The sequence below is a fragment of the Siniperca chuatsi genome, linkage group LG20 (genome assembly GCF_020085105.1).
Source record: "Siniperca chuatsi isolate FFG_IHB_CAS linkage group LG20, ASM2008510v1, whole genome shotgun sequence".
NCBI lineage: Eukaryota > Metazoa > Chordata > Actinopteri > Centrarchiformes > Sinipercidae > Siniperca > Siniperca chuatsi.
Window position 1 is genome coordinate 14,217,984 of NC_058061.1, and position 12,061 is coordinate 14,230,044.

The following is a 12,061-nucleotide window of genomic DNA, read 5'->3' on the forward strand; positions in this document are numbered from 1 at the left end:
CTGATAATGTAGAGAGTAGCTGTAGAAATAACACGCTGCAGTCTACAAAACCCTGGAGGAACAAAGGTTACCATTAGTCATACCGTTAGGGGTATCACAGTGAGTTTAATATATTTTTGTAAAATATCAGTCATTCATTAAACATTGCTCAACTTGTCCCCAGAAACGTATGTAAAAAATGAGCATGTGACAAACTTCAAATAAGAGCTGCAACTAATTCTTAGTTTCATTATCATTAACCTGTTGGTGATTTATACATTTAATCGATTTAGGGCTGGAACTAACGATTATTTTCATTATCAATTAATCTGCTAATTATTTTATTGATTAGGCTAATCATTAGGTCTGTAAAATGTCAGAAAATGGTGGAAAATGCCCATCACTATTACTAAAGTCCAAGGTGACACGTTCAAAATGTTCGTCTGACCAGTCTAAACTCCAAAGATATTCATGCTAATATCACAGACAAAGAAAAGCAGCAAATCTCTTAATTTTCTGTCAATCGACTAATCGAGTCATCATTTTAGCACTAATTTCATTAAGCTTTTGTAGTCTAAAATAGTGAAAAATGCCCATCACAGTTTCCCCAATCAATATAATAATTTTAACTCTACTTCAAATGTAAGATTTTAAGCATTTTACCAAAATCTAAAAGGATCCATGATGCCACTCTTCTCAGTTAGGAGTCTTACCTGTGTTACAGTAAAGTCTCCTATTTCTGTATTCCCCTGACAGTTGACTGACAGACATGCCCATTTTCATGACTTGGGGGTGCAAATACATTCAACATCAGTTAAGAACAAAAAAAAAAGGCTAAAATGCAGAACTTTTAAGACAGACACAGACAGTTCAACCAATGTGGGATTATGAAAGAAGGATTTAGCAGAAGAGGCCATACATTTATTAAACTAGATCGATTTGATTACATTACAAACTCATTCAACCCCCTACGTCATCTAGTGAATAAAGACAAAAGTAACACAATAGGCTCCATTTTAGTGTTGATGTCAATGTTTTATGTACAGATTTTCACAATACTGCATGGAAAAATGTGGGAAAATGTCCACATGGAGACTATCCATATTATTTGTCCAAGCCCTACTACAACAGAGAGAGAGATCACCTTTACTTTTGAAGTCAACTGCTGAATGTGAAGCTCAGTTAACAGAAAACAATACAGCTCATATCAGAAATATTACCTTAATATAATTTAATATCATAGATGAATTATATTAGTATGACAAATAATTAACAACAAATATATCAGTCATATAGATTTCAAATGATCTCACATATCCCCTGATGTACATTTTGTTACTTCCTTAGATGCTTCAGCAACTTAAAAATGCAGAAATTGAAGACGTAAATTCAAGACACTTTCACCTTTTGGCTTGACTTGAAGGCATTATCACCGGTGAGACATCATTCAAAGTCACACTTAGTTCAACATTAAATCAGTATAAAAAAGTCTGAACCACCCTGATTTCAATCTCGTAACATTCCCATAAATCCTATTTGGACAGGACTATAATTCCTAATATGCTGCAGCCCCAAATTTGAGACTTAAGGGGCTGTAACATGTAAACCAACTACTACTGATATCCCATTCTTCTTTATTTTGTCAGCAACCTGGGAATGGGTCAAACATGCCTGCAAGTCCCCGGTGTCGCTCTGAGAGCCACTATACCTACAGAGTCTATCTTCCTCTCCCTTGCAGTTAGTAGTCGATGCACCGGAGGGCAGAGATGGTGGAGGCCAGTCGACGAGGCAGCAGTTTGGCGGTCTGTCTGTAATCTTCTGGTTTGGCCCTCAGCAGGGTGACAATGTGCTGCAGGGTGCGGGAGGGCTGCAGGCCCAGAGCGTCCATCACATTGCTCAGATAGTCTGTGGAGCAAGAACAGGAGTCATCAGCCCAAATGATACGATACACTTAACTGGGAGCCACCATTCCATTGAATTGTTCCCTGTGACCATTATTAGCAATGTAATTATATATCATAGTTTTGCTTAGCCATCATAAAGAATTGCTAACTACACGTGTCCATCCGGCGCTCTGGTTACTGTACCGATATCTGTGGCCAGCTGTTTAGTGGAATGGGTGCTCAGTTGGGGAATGAGCAGGATGGCATCACAGTAGGTCTGCATGGTTGCCCGAGCAATGGAGCCCAGCCAGTAGTCTGCTGTGTTGTCCAGCTCGGGAAGGTCATCACCTGAGAGAGAAGGAAAGTGATGTTTCAAACGTGCGAAGTACAGTCCCGATATCAATTTGACTTCTCTGCTCTTTGGCTTCATGATAGATCAGTTGTCTTAGAGAATACAGTACTGTTGTGTCACTTTTGTCATGTTACTCTGTTATCTCTGGGTGGATTCTTCTGCGGCAATCATTATTTGCCCCACATATACCAAAAACGGATTTAATCCTACATCAAACTTACGCTATCTTCCATTGCTATGGTACCAGTCCAAGAAAAAATGAGAAAGTGAGGAAAATGAGGAATGTACAGGAAGGATTAGTGGAAAGAAAGTGAACAGAAATAATTAATAAATGGGAACAGAGAAGAAAAAAACAAATATCATGAAGAGTGTTAGATTGAGAAGAGAATCAGGGTTGATGGCCAGAAACCTTGCTCTGGAGGGAAAGGCAGCTTCCCAGCATGTAGGGCCATCTCTAGTGCCGGGTCCTCCTGAGTAACAAATGGCTCCAAGTGGAGAGGCAGAGACATCAAGTACTGCCCTATCTGGAAGGGAAAGACAGACATCTAATTTGATAGATCCAGTGTCTGGGAACTGCAGTATAATATGTAGAACTCATTTTAGCTGTGAATATGTACAAAAAGACCACTAGTTTGACATTTTATGAGGCAGGTCCTGTTGTTTTTGGTACTGATCTGCACTGCACATTTTAATAATCAATTATTAATTAATCAATTATGATTATTTTAACTGAATGTCATGACATATATTCAAGTCAAACACTGACTAACATTTGTAATGTATTCTTGCGGTGACAGGCTGAAAGTAGGCAGGTCCTCTGTGTAGCTCTCTCCAAAACCAGCTGCCTCTTGTCTCTGAACACAAACAAGGCAGCCGAATCAAACAGTATGAGGTGAGATTAAAATAGACACAGTACATCCAACGCTCAAATGCACATGCACACACAGACAATCCAAAAGCTCTAAGCAATGCACTCAGATCGTGTCAATCAGCATTTCAAATCATCTAGAAACTTGACACTTAATCACCTCCATCTTGGAGACGAGGCAGAGCTGGTGTTTGATCTGCAGGAATACAGAGTCGAAGGCCAGCTGGTTGGCCTGCTGGTTGAGTCTGGTCAGAGCAGATCTGGGCTCTGCTAACAGGTTGGAGTTACCTGTGCCCTTCTCCTGCAAGACAAGGGGAAAGAGATGCATAAAATGACCTCAGATGGTCCTTGATTAACCACCTGATAACATGCAACAGTATAACAAGAGTCAGTCCTCCATGCCCTGCTCCATACCTTTAAGGAGTAAAGGACTTCCATCAGGCTGTTGTATTCTACCATGTTTCCCCTCTGAAGGTAGTTGTATTCCTGCCAGGGGTTCTTGGTGGCGCTCTTCCTCTCTGTGGAGCTGGCCTCCTGGATGCCTGCCAGGCTGCGGGGGCTATATGACTCGGACAAGTACTTACCTGCCGTGCCCAGGATCCTGTGGGAAGGATTGATTTATTGTATTCAGAGAACGCATGCAATTCCTTAAAGTCTGACATTGAGCCTTGTTGACAGTGTTCAAAGAGATGAATGGTTTAGGGTGAAAGGGAACAACTAGAACATGATTAAATATAAAGTATAAATATTTCTCTTACTTGTTTGACAGCTGCTGCTCAAAGGCTCCACATTGTCTAAGTAATTCTCCACAAGTGGCAATAATCCTGCAAAACACAACATAAAACCGTTTTGCATTAAAACATCTGTATTGAACTAATGGTACTAATTAAATGACAATGAAATTGTCTCAAATTTTAAAAAAACAAAAACAAAACAACATTAACCTGACAGAGTTCTGGAAGGCTGTCCAGTCCTCCTGGAAAAGAGATGAACTTGGCGTTTCCTCCAGTTTACACTTCTTCCTGATTGACTGCAGTGTTGTGGAAAAGTCCGACACATACCTAGAAGAAGCACAAAGCTAGCTACATAAATCGATTAAAGTAAGGTCCACACATACTAAACATTAGGTAAATTGTTTCTATCAATAAAGCAAAGGGTTTACTACATAGTATGTGGCTTATGACTGTTTGTGACCATAAAGGATCTTTACTTGGTGAAGAGGGCTTTGAGGGCTTTGAGGAGGCCACACACGGCTAGTCCGTCTGTCAGTTTGACACAGCGGTCCACAGCAGCACTGGCCAGGCCAAACAACTTGCCAACAGAGTGGCTCATCTCTTCCACACAGTCAATTACCTCCCCATGTTCCTAAAGAGAGGAGTGAATATGGAGAGGAAAATAAGAGGCGGCACAAACACAGAGAAAAGAATTGAAGATAAGAAGTGAATCAGAAAAAAATAATTGTGGCAAGGATTTAATAAATCTATAATGTGTGTATTAGTGTGTGGTGTCTAACCAAAGGTACAGCACTGATCTGGATAAGGAGGTGAGATTCCTCCAGATCTCCATACTGTAGTTGATAAGGTTTGTAGGGGTCATACAGCGCACAGACCAGCTCATTCACCTTCAGCAGATTATTCTCACCTGGGGAGAAACACAGACAGAACATAAGGACCTAACTCCACCTACATCTGCAGGATCCACGGTCATGTCTTGTCAATGCACAGACCCAAGTGTGGCAGCATGGCGGCCTCCAGGCTGTGTCCAAAGGTGGACGTGGTGTGATGGAGTTCCAACAGGGTGTCGAGACGCTGATCTTGGGCCGCCCGCTCCACCGCCGTGCTCAAGCACACAGGGATGGATGGGACCATGGCCCCCAGAGTTTGGATCAGCAACACTGTCACCACCTCATACGGGTTTTTGAACACCTGTTAGGGGTTACAGTATAGGTAATGTGCTAACAATTAAAAGAGCATTCTTACAGTATTTAAAGACCCGGCAAATTGCTTCCATTATTGCTATATAAATAATAAACTTCTGACTGATCACTATCCAGCCATTCCAAATAGCGTGTTAGCATTGTTGGACCTTGTCACTGAAGTGCAGCTGGTTAAGTGTCTGTCTTGGCACTGTAGTGTGTCTCACCTGGCTGCTCCACTGTAGTTGAGAATGCCACGCGGAGAGCAAGGTGTCGTAGAACTCAGACAGCTGCTGATTCAGACTGAGCTCGCTGTGAGAGAGATCCTGCCACATGCTCACCAACTGGCCCTGGAGATGCCAAAACAGACATTCATTCACAAATGGACATTAGAGCATGCCTAAACCAAACAGGTAACACATATGAGAATATGATTTTGTGATGTATTATTTATTAATTCATTATTAAGGTCGAGGAGAGGCCTGTAGCACCTACCTTGTGACATTTGTAGTAGTAGGCAAGAAGCTGTGGCATTCTGTCTATCTCTGTGAAGACTTTAACAAACAGCTTGGCTTGGTCTGCAGAGAAAAAACATGTATACATAAGTCTACTTAGGCTACTACAGTGAACAAAGACATGGAAGTTGGAATAAAATTGAGAAATAAAAGCACTTCTCACAGGTTCTTACCTATCGACATGGAATTAAAGGTAGATACTATTTGTGGGCTGGACAGGGCCTCCAGTCTGTTTTTCAGAGCCTCCAGGTGGACACACTTTTCAGAGTAGTCTGGTGTGTCCACCAACATGGCCAGGCTGTTCTGCATGCTGGTCAGCTTGGAGGAAATAACTGCAAGATCCTGGAAAAAGAAGAAAACATATTCAAGATTAATGTCCACAAAATATCTTAATATTCTATCATCAGTTGTTAGATGATAAAACACACTAATTACACTGTTACATATCAGAAATTCTATATTTCAATGCCCTTTTCTGACCTAAATAGAACCATTTCACATCAGATGCCTAGGAAAATGCTTGGGTCTGTGAGGGGCCAGTTTACAAGATGCCTTGGTTGTCTTGCACACTTCAATGAACTGGAACTATTCCTCGAACATTAAAAGAAATTTGGTACGCAGAAACACATTACATTAAAAGGTTATGTTCCATTTCAATATTCTAATTTTAATGAACATTTATATGGATGTTACTTAACAAATGAAGTCTTGTGGCAGTGTCTCTCATTTATACCTGTGTTTTGAAGGTCTCCTCAATGTCTGCACTCAGTGTGGTCCATTTGTCTGCCTCCTGCAGAGCTTCAGCTGCCATCTGCATGCGGCCCTTCACTTGATCTATCTCCACCAGGACCTGGCAAATAGGAACCACACAATATACAAGTCACAAGTAAGAAATATCCTTAGAACACCCTGCACATTATATATTATAGTGCTATTATAGTGCTTATTATCAAAGAAATGATTTCTATAACATAACATCAGGTAAACACTTTAAGACTCAATGTAGATTTGTATCTTTGTTTTACATGCAATACATTACTTGTGAACTGTGAATATATTTCAAGTATACATATGCTATTTATGTAGTAATGACATAGTGATTGAACTTATGCTCACATGCATAGACTGCACAGTGTCCTGCTCAAACTTCTCAATATCCTCTTTGACCAGAACCATTTGCTCTTTGAGGAAGGAAGCTTCCTGTTTCAAAGCCTCCACGTCTCGCAGCACTCTGGGCATATTTTGGAGGGCCTGATTACTGCTCTCTAAATGAAGGATATAAGAAAAGTATAACTTTCATAACATTATATCATAGTTGATGTCACTCAGAGAAGAAATTTCCAGCAGTCGTTACGTTCAGTTCTCTTTGGTATGGGTTTCAACAAAAAATCTAACCAACATACTGCTGCACCTTCTACAGATTGGTGTGATTTTTTCTCTGGTGTGTTTATGATGAGTATACAACACATAAGACTTGTCTTGACCTTAAGCACCCAAATCCTTAGGGAAATTTTGTAAATTAAACTTTAAGGGAACGAATATCACAATTTTCTCTACATCTGAGATTTTTTACTATTTACTTTCAAGTAAAGGCTGCACATTCACAGCTTCACAGTTGCCTGTTTATTAGGTACACCTAGCTAAAACTAATGCAGCCTAATACAACAGTCCTGTAATAATTCCTACCTTCATGAAGGTTAGAATGTTTACGTTTTCATTGAAACTGTTTTCGAGAGGTGATGATTCAACTGACAGGTGTTTTCTATTATTTTGTCCACCCCATTTATATCAGTGAGAGTAGGCTAAATAACAGAAACACCTCTCTGTATAACGCAATACAGTTCAACGCCACCACAAACTAAAAATAAATAAAATTTAAGTTTAAAAAATAAAAGTTTCATCATCACCTCTCTAAAACAGTTTCAACAAAACAAACATTATAACCTTCATGAAGGTAGGATTTATTGCGGGACTGTTAAGACTGCATTACTTTTAGCTAGGTGCACCTAATAAACTGGCAACTGAGTGTATGTAAAATATTCACATAAACAATGTTGTCCTTGAGTGATCCTTGCTTACAAATTGAAACAGTGCAAAATGTAAAACACTATTTCCTTTGATAGGGTTACCAGTTTTCTGATGATATACCTGGCATTGTAAAACATTATTATCAATTAATTTGAATTGCTGCAAAATTACAAAACTATGTACAAACTATTTCTCAAGACCACACATTTTCAAAGTCGTGGGTTTCTACAGCTACATAAAATTCATGTCAAAAAAGGAAAACTCACTACATACTATTTCATAGCCTAGTCAGTGATGATAGATAACCATGTAGATATACAGCTCTATCCTGTAGATTGCACGCGGCAAAGCCCCAATTAACATACCAGAGCATAAATGACAACAATGACGTACATTTAGTTGCCAGTTTATTAGCTAATACAGTCTAATACAACAGCTATTCAATAAGCCTGCCTTCCAGAAGGTTATAATAAAACTGTTTTCGAGAGGTGCTGATTCAACTTTATGGTCATTTTGGAGGCTGTTTGTGTTGATGTCGAATTGTATTGCATTAGCCTATACAAAGAGGTGTTTCTAATATTTAAGTCTACCCTCACTGACACAAACAACTCTTAGTATATCAAGTATAATGCAGTCAATAGGTAGGAATTATTGCAGCGCTGCATGATATTTAGCTAGGCTAGGTGCACCTCATAAACTGACAACTGAGTGACAGTAAGAGAAAACACAGACACTTTGTGCAGCCGAAAGAAGACATCCTACGAACTGTTCACGTGGCGTTAATGCAAAGCGTCATTAGCTTATTTTATATACTTACCCTCAATGGAATTGTTGACTTCCTGGATGAACAGCTGCAGTTTCATGACCAGTGTGGCTGCGTGTGTGTCCGCCTTCCCTGGCGCGTCCTTCTGCACCACCTTGAAGGCGCCGTTCACCCAATCTTTAACATCAAAATCATCGTCCAGGAATTTAGAGAAATCCATTTGGCCTCTTCACACCTTCACAAGTGCAAAAAGCTGGGCGCTGTTCAGTCAAACTCTTCTGGTGCAGTGCAGTCTGTGTCATCGACCCATTGCTAACGTTAGCTATTTTTTCCCAAACAATGGCTTCGACACGAATATAAAATAAATAGCCCAGGAAAATGAAATTATCATTACAACTAAATATAGTTCCAACAAGGCGACGGCTTCCTCCAGAGTTATTTTTAAATGTCTACAGCTTTAAAGGAGAAAAGTAGAGACATATTTCAAAATGTTTGATGCTGGCAGCGGTAACTTGCTGACAGTTGACAACAACTTCCTCTTTGTGCGTTCTATTTACCTTCCCCAGAAACAAGCGCCAGCACAACAAACTGACCTGCTGAATAAAATCTTGTTAACAGAATGAAGAACATTTCGTCAACAAAAAATGGACAGTTTGTGTGTTTTTGAATAAAGATATATCACATTTGGCCAAGAAAAAAAAAAAGGGGAACATATAAAACTGTCAGCTTGAAGAAGTGTCACATATAAGTATATCCGTGCAGCAACGTAATATTTTCTACAGTTTAGTTTTGGAATTTGTTTACCCTGAACTCGTCTCTCAGGTAGTTCAGGATTTGTAATGCCCCAAATATGTTCTACACCAATTTAGATTACTAAGATTACATTTGAGTATAAATGTTAGTGCTTACATTATCAAATATATATATATATATATATATATATATATATATATATATATATATCATCATCATCTCGGTCCAGAAAAGTGCAGCACTGGGAACAGCAAAGATACTGCGCAGAACCCTCAAGCTCCCAGGCCTCTGGTAGAGGACCGAAGCTCGCAGGACGAGACCACCCGCGGAAGGTGAAGGACGAAGTTTTATATATATATATATATATATATATATATATATATATATATATATGTCTGCAGCACGAATGAATGCACTCTGATTCCCTAGATACACAGCCAGTGGAGCTAAAAATAAGGTTGCACACTGCTTTTATGTATTATGATTGTTCACCAAAGTAGCAACAATAAAAACAGCATAGGTGAGTAACTCTTAATGTGCCTCAAGATAGTTTGTTTCTCATTTTAAGGTTTGGGCAACAAGAAACTAATACTAAACAAAATGTAGTATTATAGTAATGTACATCGTAGATGATTCCTTCTTTTGGTTATACACATCACATCTAGGAGAACTGCTGATGAGTGTAGACCAGGATAAGTGGAGTGTTGATTGGACAGCGGAGAGGGATCCGACAACTATTGAAAATCTTCCTCTTTGTTTGACTGCTTATCTGGTTTCATGCAGAAAACCACTCTACACCCTGTATTGGGCGTGGTGAATCTTGTGTTGGCTTTTATGTCTATAGATGATCAAAAGTGGATAAGTCATGATTGCCTTTCTGTAATGGTGTCCCTGTTAAAGTAATGGCTTTACACAGTCATGCTCTCAGAAGTAAAGCATTTCAGTTATTTCATATCTGCTGCAGCAGACATGTATCACTACACACAGTCTATTTCATGAATATTATGCAAACCAGAAAGGCAGTAATGGACTATATGGAAAGTGGAGCTGGAAGGCAGTAAAGCAACGGAAAACACATATCAAACACACCGCGACCAGTTTCCAGCAGCTATCTGGGAGGACATACATAACAAACATATTTCAACTGCTCTTCAGCTCATTTAAAGAGATGGGAATAATTGATGATGTTAAAGACACAGTGTCCAAGGCTGTGTTTACTCCTTCTACTCTGTTGTCCGGCCGTGGCGGGCTGCACATGAGTCAGATCATCTTGTCTCTGGTCACCTTTGTCCTGGCTGTCTTCAGAGGAGGGAGCAGCCATACCTACTGGAACTACGCTATGTTCACCTGGGCCTTCTGCCCCATCATGACCCTCATCATCACCATTATTGAGATGTTTAAGCTCGATATCATACTCAATATGTTTTGCATGGACTGGTCTGACTTCACCACAGGGATGGCCATGTCCTCTATGCTCATGACCATCTCTGTCGCTATTACCTATGCCAACTTCTATGCCTGCCTGAAATGCCTGTACGGCTGGATAGTGAGTATATTTGCTTTCTTGTGTGGCATGGTCTACACACTTGAAGTGGTGAAGGACAAAATCCTGGACAAGAAGAAGGGGAGCTACCTGGCTGCTCTGCCTGGATTCTTGAAGGTTATGGAGGCCTTCGTGAGCTGCATCATTTTTATATCACTGACTGGTTACAGAGACAAGCCAGCTCTGATCTTGTGCATTATAGCATATGCCATTCCTTTCCCCATCCTCCCTGTAATCATAGCCACCAACATCCTCAAGAAACTGAAGACGTGTTTGCCCTTTAACCTGGACAGGTTTGTGTTTATATTTCTGGTGATCTCTGTTGTGCTGTATATATTTGCTGCTATTATGTGGCCAATTTTTATGTTCAGAAACAACCCTCGACCCAGTGACTGTCCACCCAGCTTCTGTATCTGGGCCATACAGTTTATGGTTGCATTTATGACCTATGTGAATCTCATTCTTTTCACACTGGACCTCATTTTTACTCTGTTTGGTATCTGTGGCTTTAAACGCACATAAATGTAGTGGTGACTTTCCTATCATCTTTTTTAAAACCTCCAAACTTTAACTGCACCTTTAAGCAACTACTTGTACTTCAGGTCACACAGATTCAAAAACTGTAAGCTCAACGCTCAACATGTCTTTACATAGCATTAAAATAAAATGTGTATATGTGAGTTCAGTTTTTTAGCTAATTAGAGGTTTCTAGTAAAATAATGCTTTTAAAGCCTGGTCTCAAGTCAGTTAACAGTGCCATTTCTGCCCTGAAGTCACATGTTCACATTTTCCACATTTGGGCCCATGTAGTAGATTGTACACACTCTCACTTGGAACAAAAACAACAGTGTAGCTGGAAACCAATCATGGATTGGGGCTTTAAACATCCATTTTCTGATCACAACCTACACTATGTTGTCAAATAGGCTCAAGATCAGACCGAACACAGAACACTAAAATGGCCAAATCACAGTCATAGTGATACTGAGAAAATAAAAGCATTCTTATATGTATTCTGCATATCATTTTGGCATTTTTTTTTTGTCTGTTGAGTATTGTAATGTCCAGTTTATTAACGTTTTAATGTAAATTTAATGTATGATGTATAATTAACCCTGAAATTACAATTCAGCTCTATGCATATTTTTTCACTGCCCATTTTCATATTTCCTGCTGTGATATAAAATATGAACTGTGTATGCCACTGCCAACGAATTTATGTAAGATGTGTTGCATTATGTCTGTTTGAAAATGAGCTTACACATGAATGAACACACCTGTGTTTTCTGGGATCTGTCAGCCACAGACAGATGAAGGCCAGAATACCGAAAAGTGATTGGTGTGCAATGGGAATAAAGTGACGCTCTGACAAAGACAAATTTGTGACCTATTTTTTTCAATACTAGATGAAAAGGCTTAAAATTACAGAAAAATATGTGTCTGAAAGAGTATGTGTCTGTAT

The 12,061-nt window shown here is 39.6% G+C and overlaps 2 protein-coding genes across 2 annotated transcripts; one reads left to right on the forward strand and one right to left on the reverse strand.

Annotated features, from left to right (window-relative positions):
• Window positions 1-993: 993 nt before the first annotated feature.
• Window positions 994-8,863, reverse strand: cog7 (component of oligomeric golgi complex 7). Its single transcript, XM_044178969.1, has 17 exons — window positions 8,358-8,863; window positions 6,629-6,777; window positions 6,246-6,362; window positions 5,686-5,854; window positions 5,493-5,575; window positions 5,225-5,347; window positions 4,809-5,007; window positions 4,596-4,723; window positions 4,293-4,447; window positions 4,027-4,143; window positions 3,841-3,906; window positions 3,497-3,683; window positions 3,243-3,383; window positions 2,985-3,068; window positions 2,624-2,738; window positions 2,067-2,210; window positions 994-1,884 (listed from the first exon to the last, which is right to left on the reverse strand). Exons 1-17 carry the CDS (start codon window positions 8,521-8,523, stop codon window positions 1,718-1,720), a joined length of 2,310 nt encoding a protein of 769 aa, XP_044034904.1. The 5' UTR covers window positions 8,524-8,863; the 3' UTR covers window positions 994-1,717.
• Window positions 8,864-10,091: 1,228 nt separating this feature from the next.
• Window positions 10,092-11,978, forward strand: LOC122867627 (myeloid-associated differentiation marker-like protein 2). The gene has a single exon (XM_044178646.1). It carries the CDS (start codon window positions 10,225-10,227, stop codon window positions 11,119-11,121), a length of 897 nt encoding a protein of 298 aa, XP_044034581.1. The 5' UTR covers window positions 10,092-10,224; the 3' UTR covers window positions 11,122-11,978.
• Window positions 11,979-12,061: the final 83 nt, after the last annotated feature.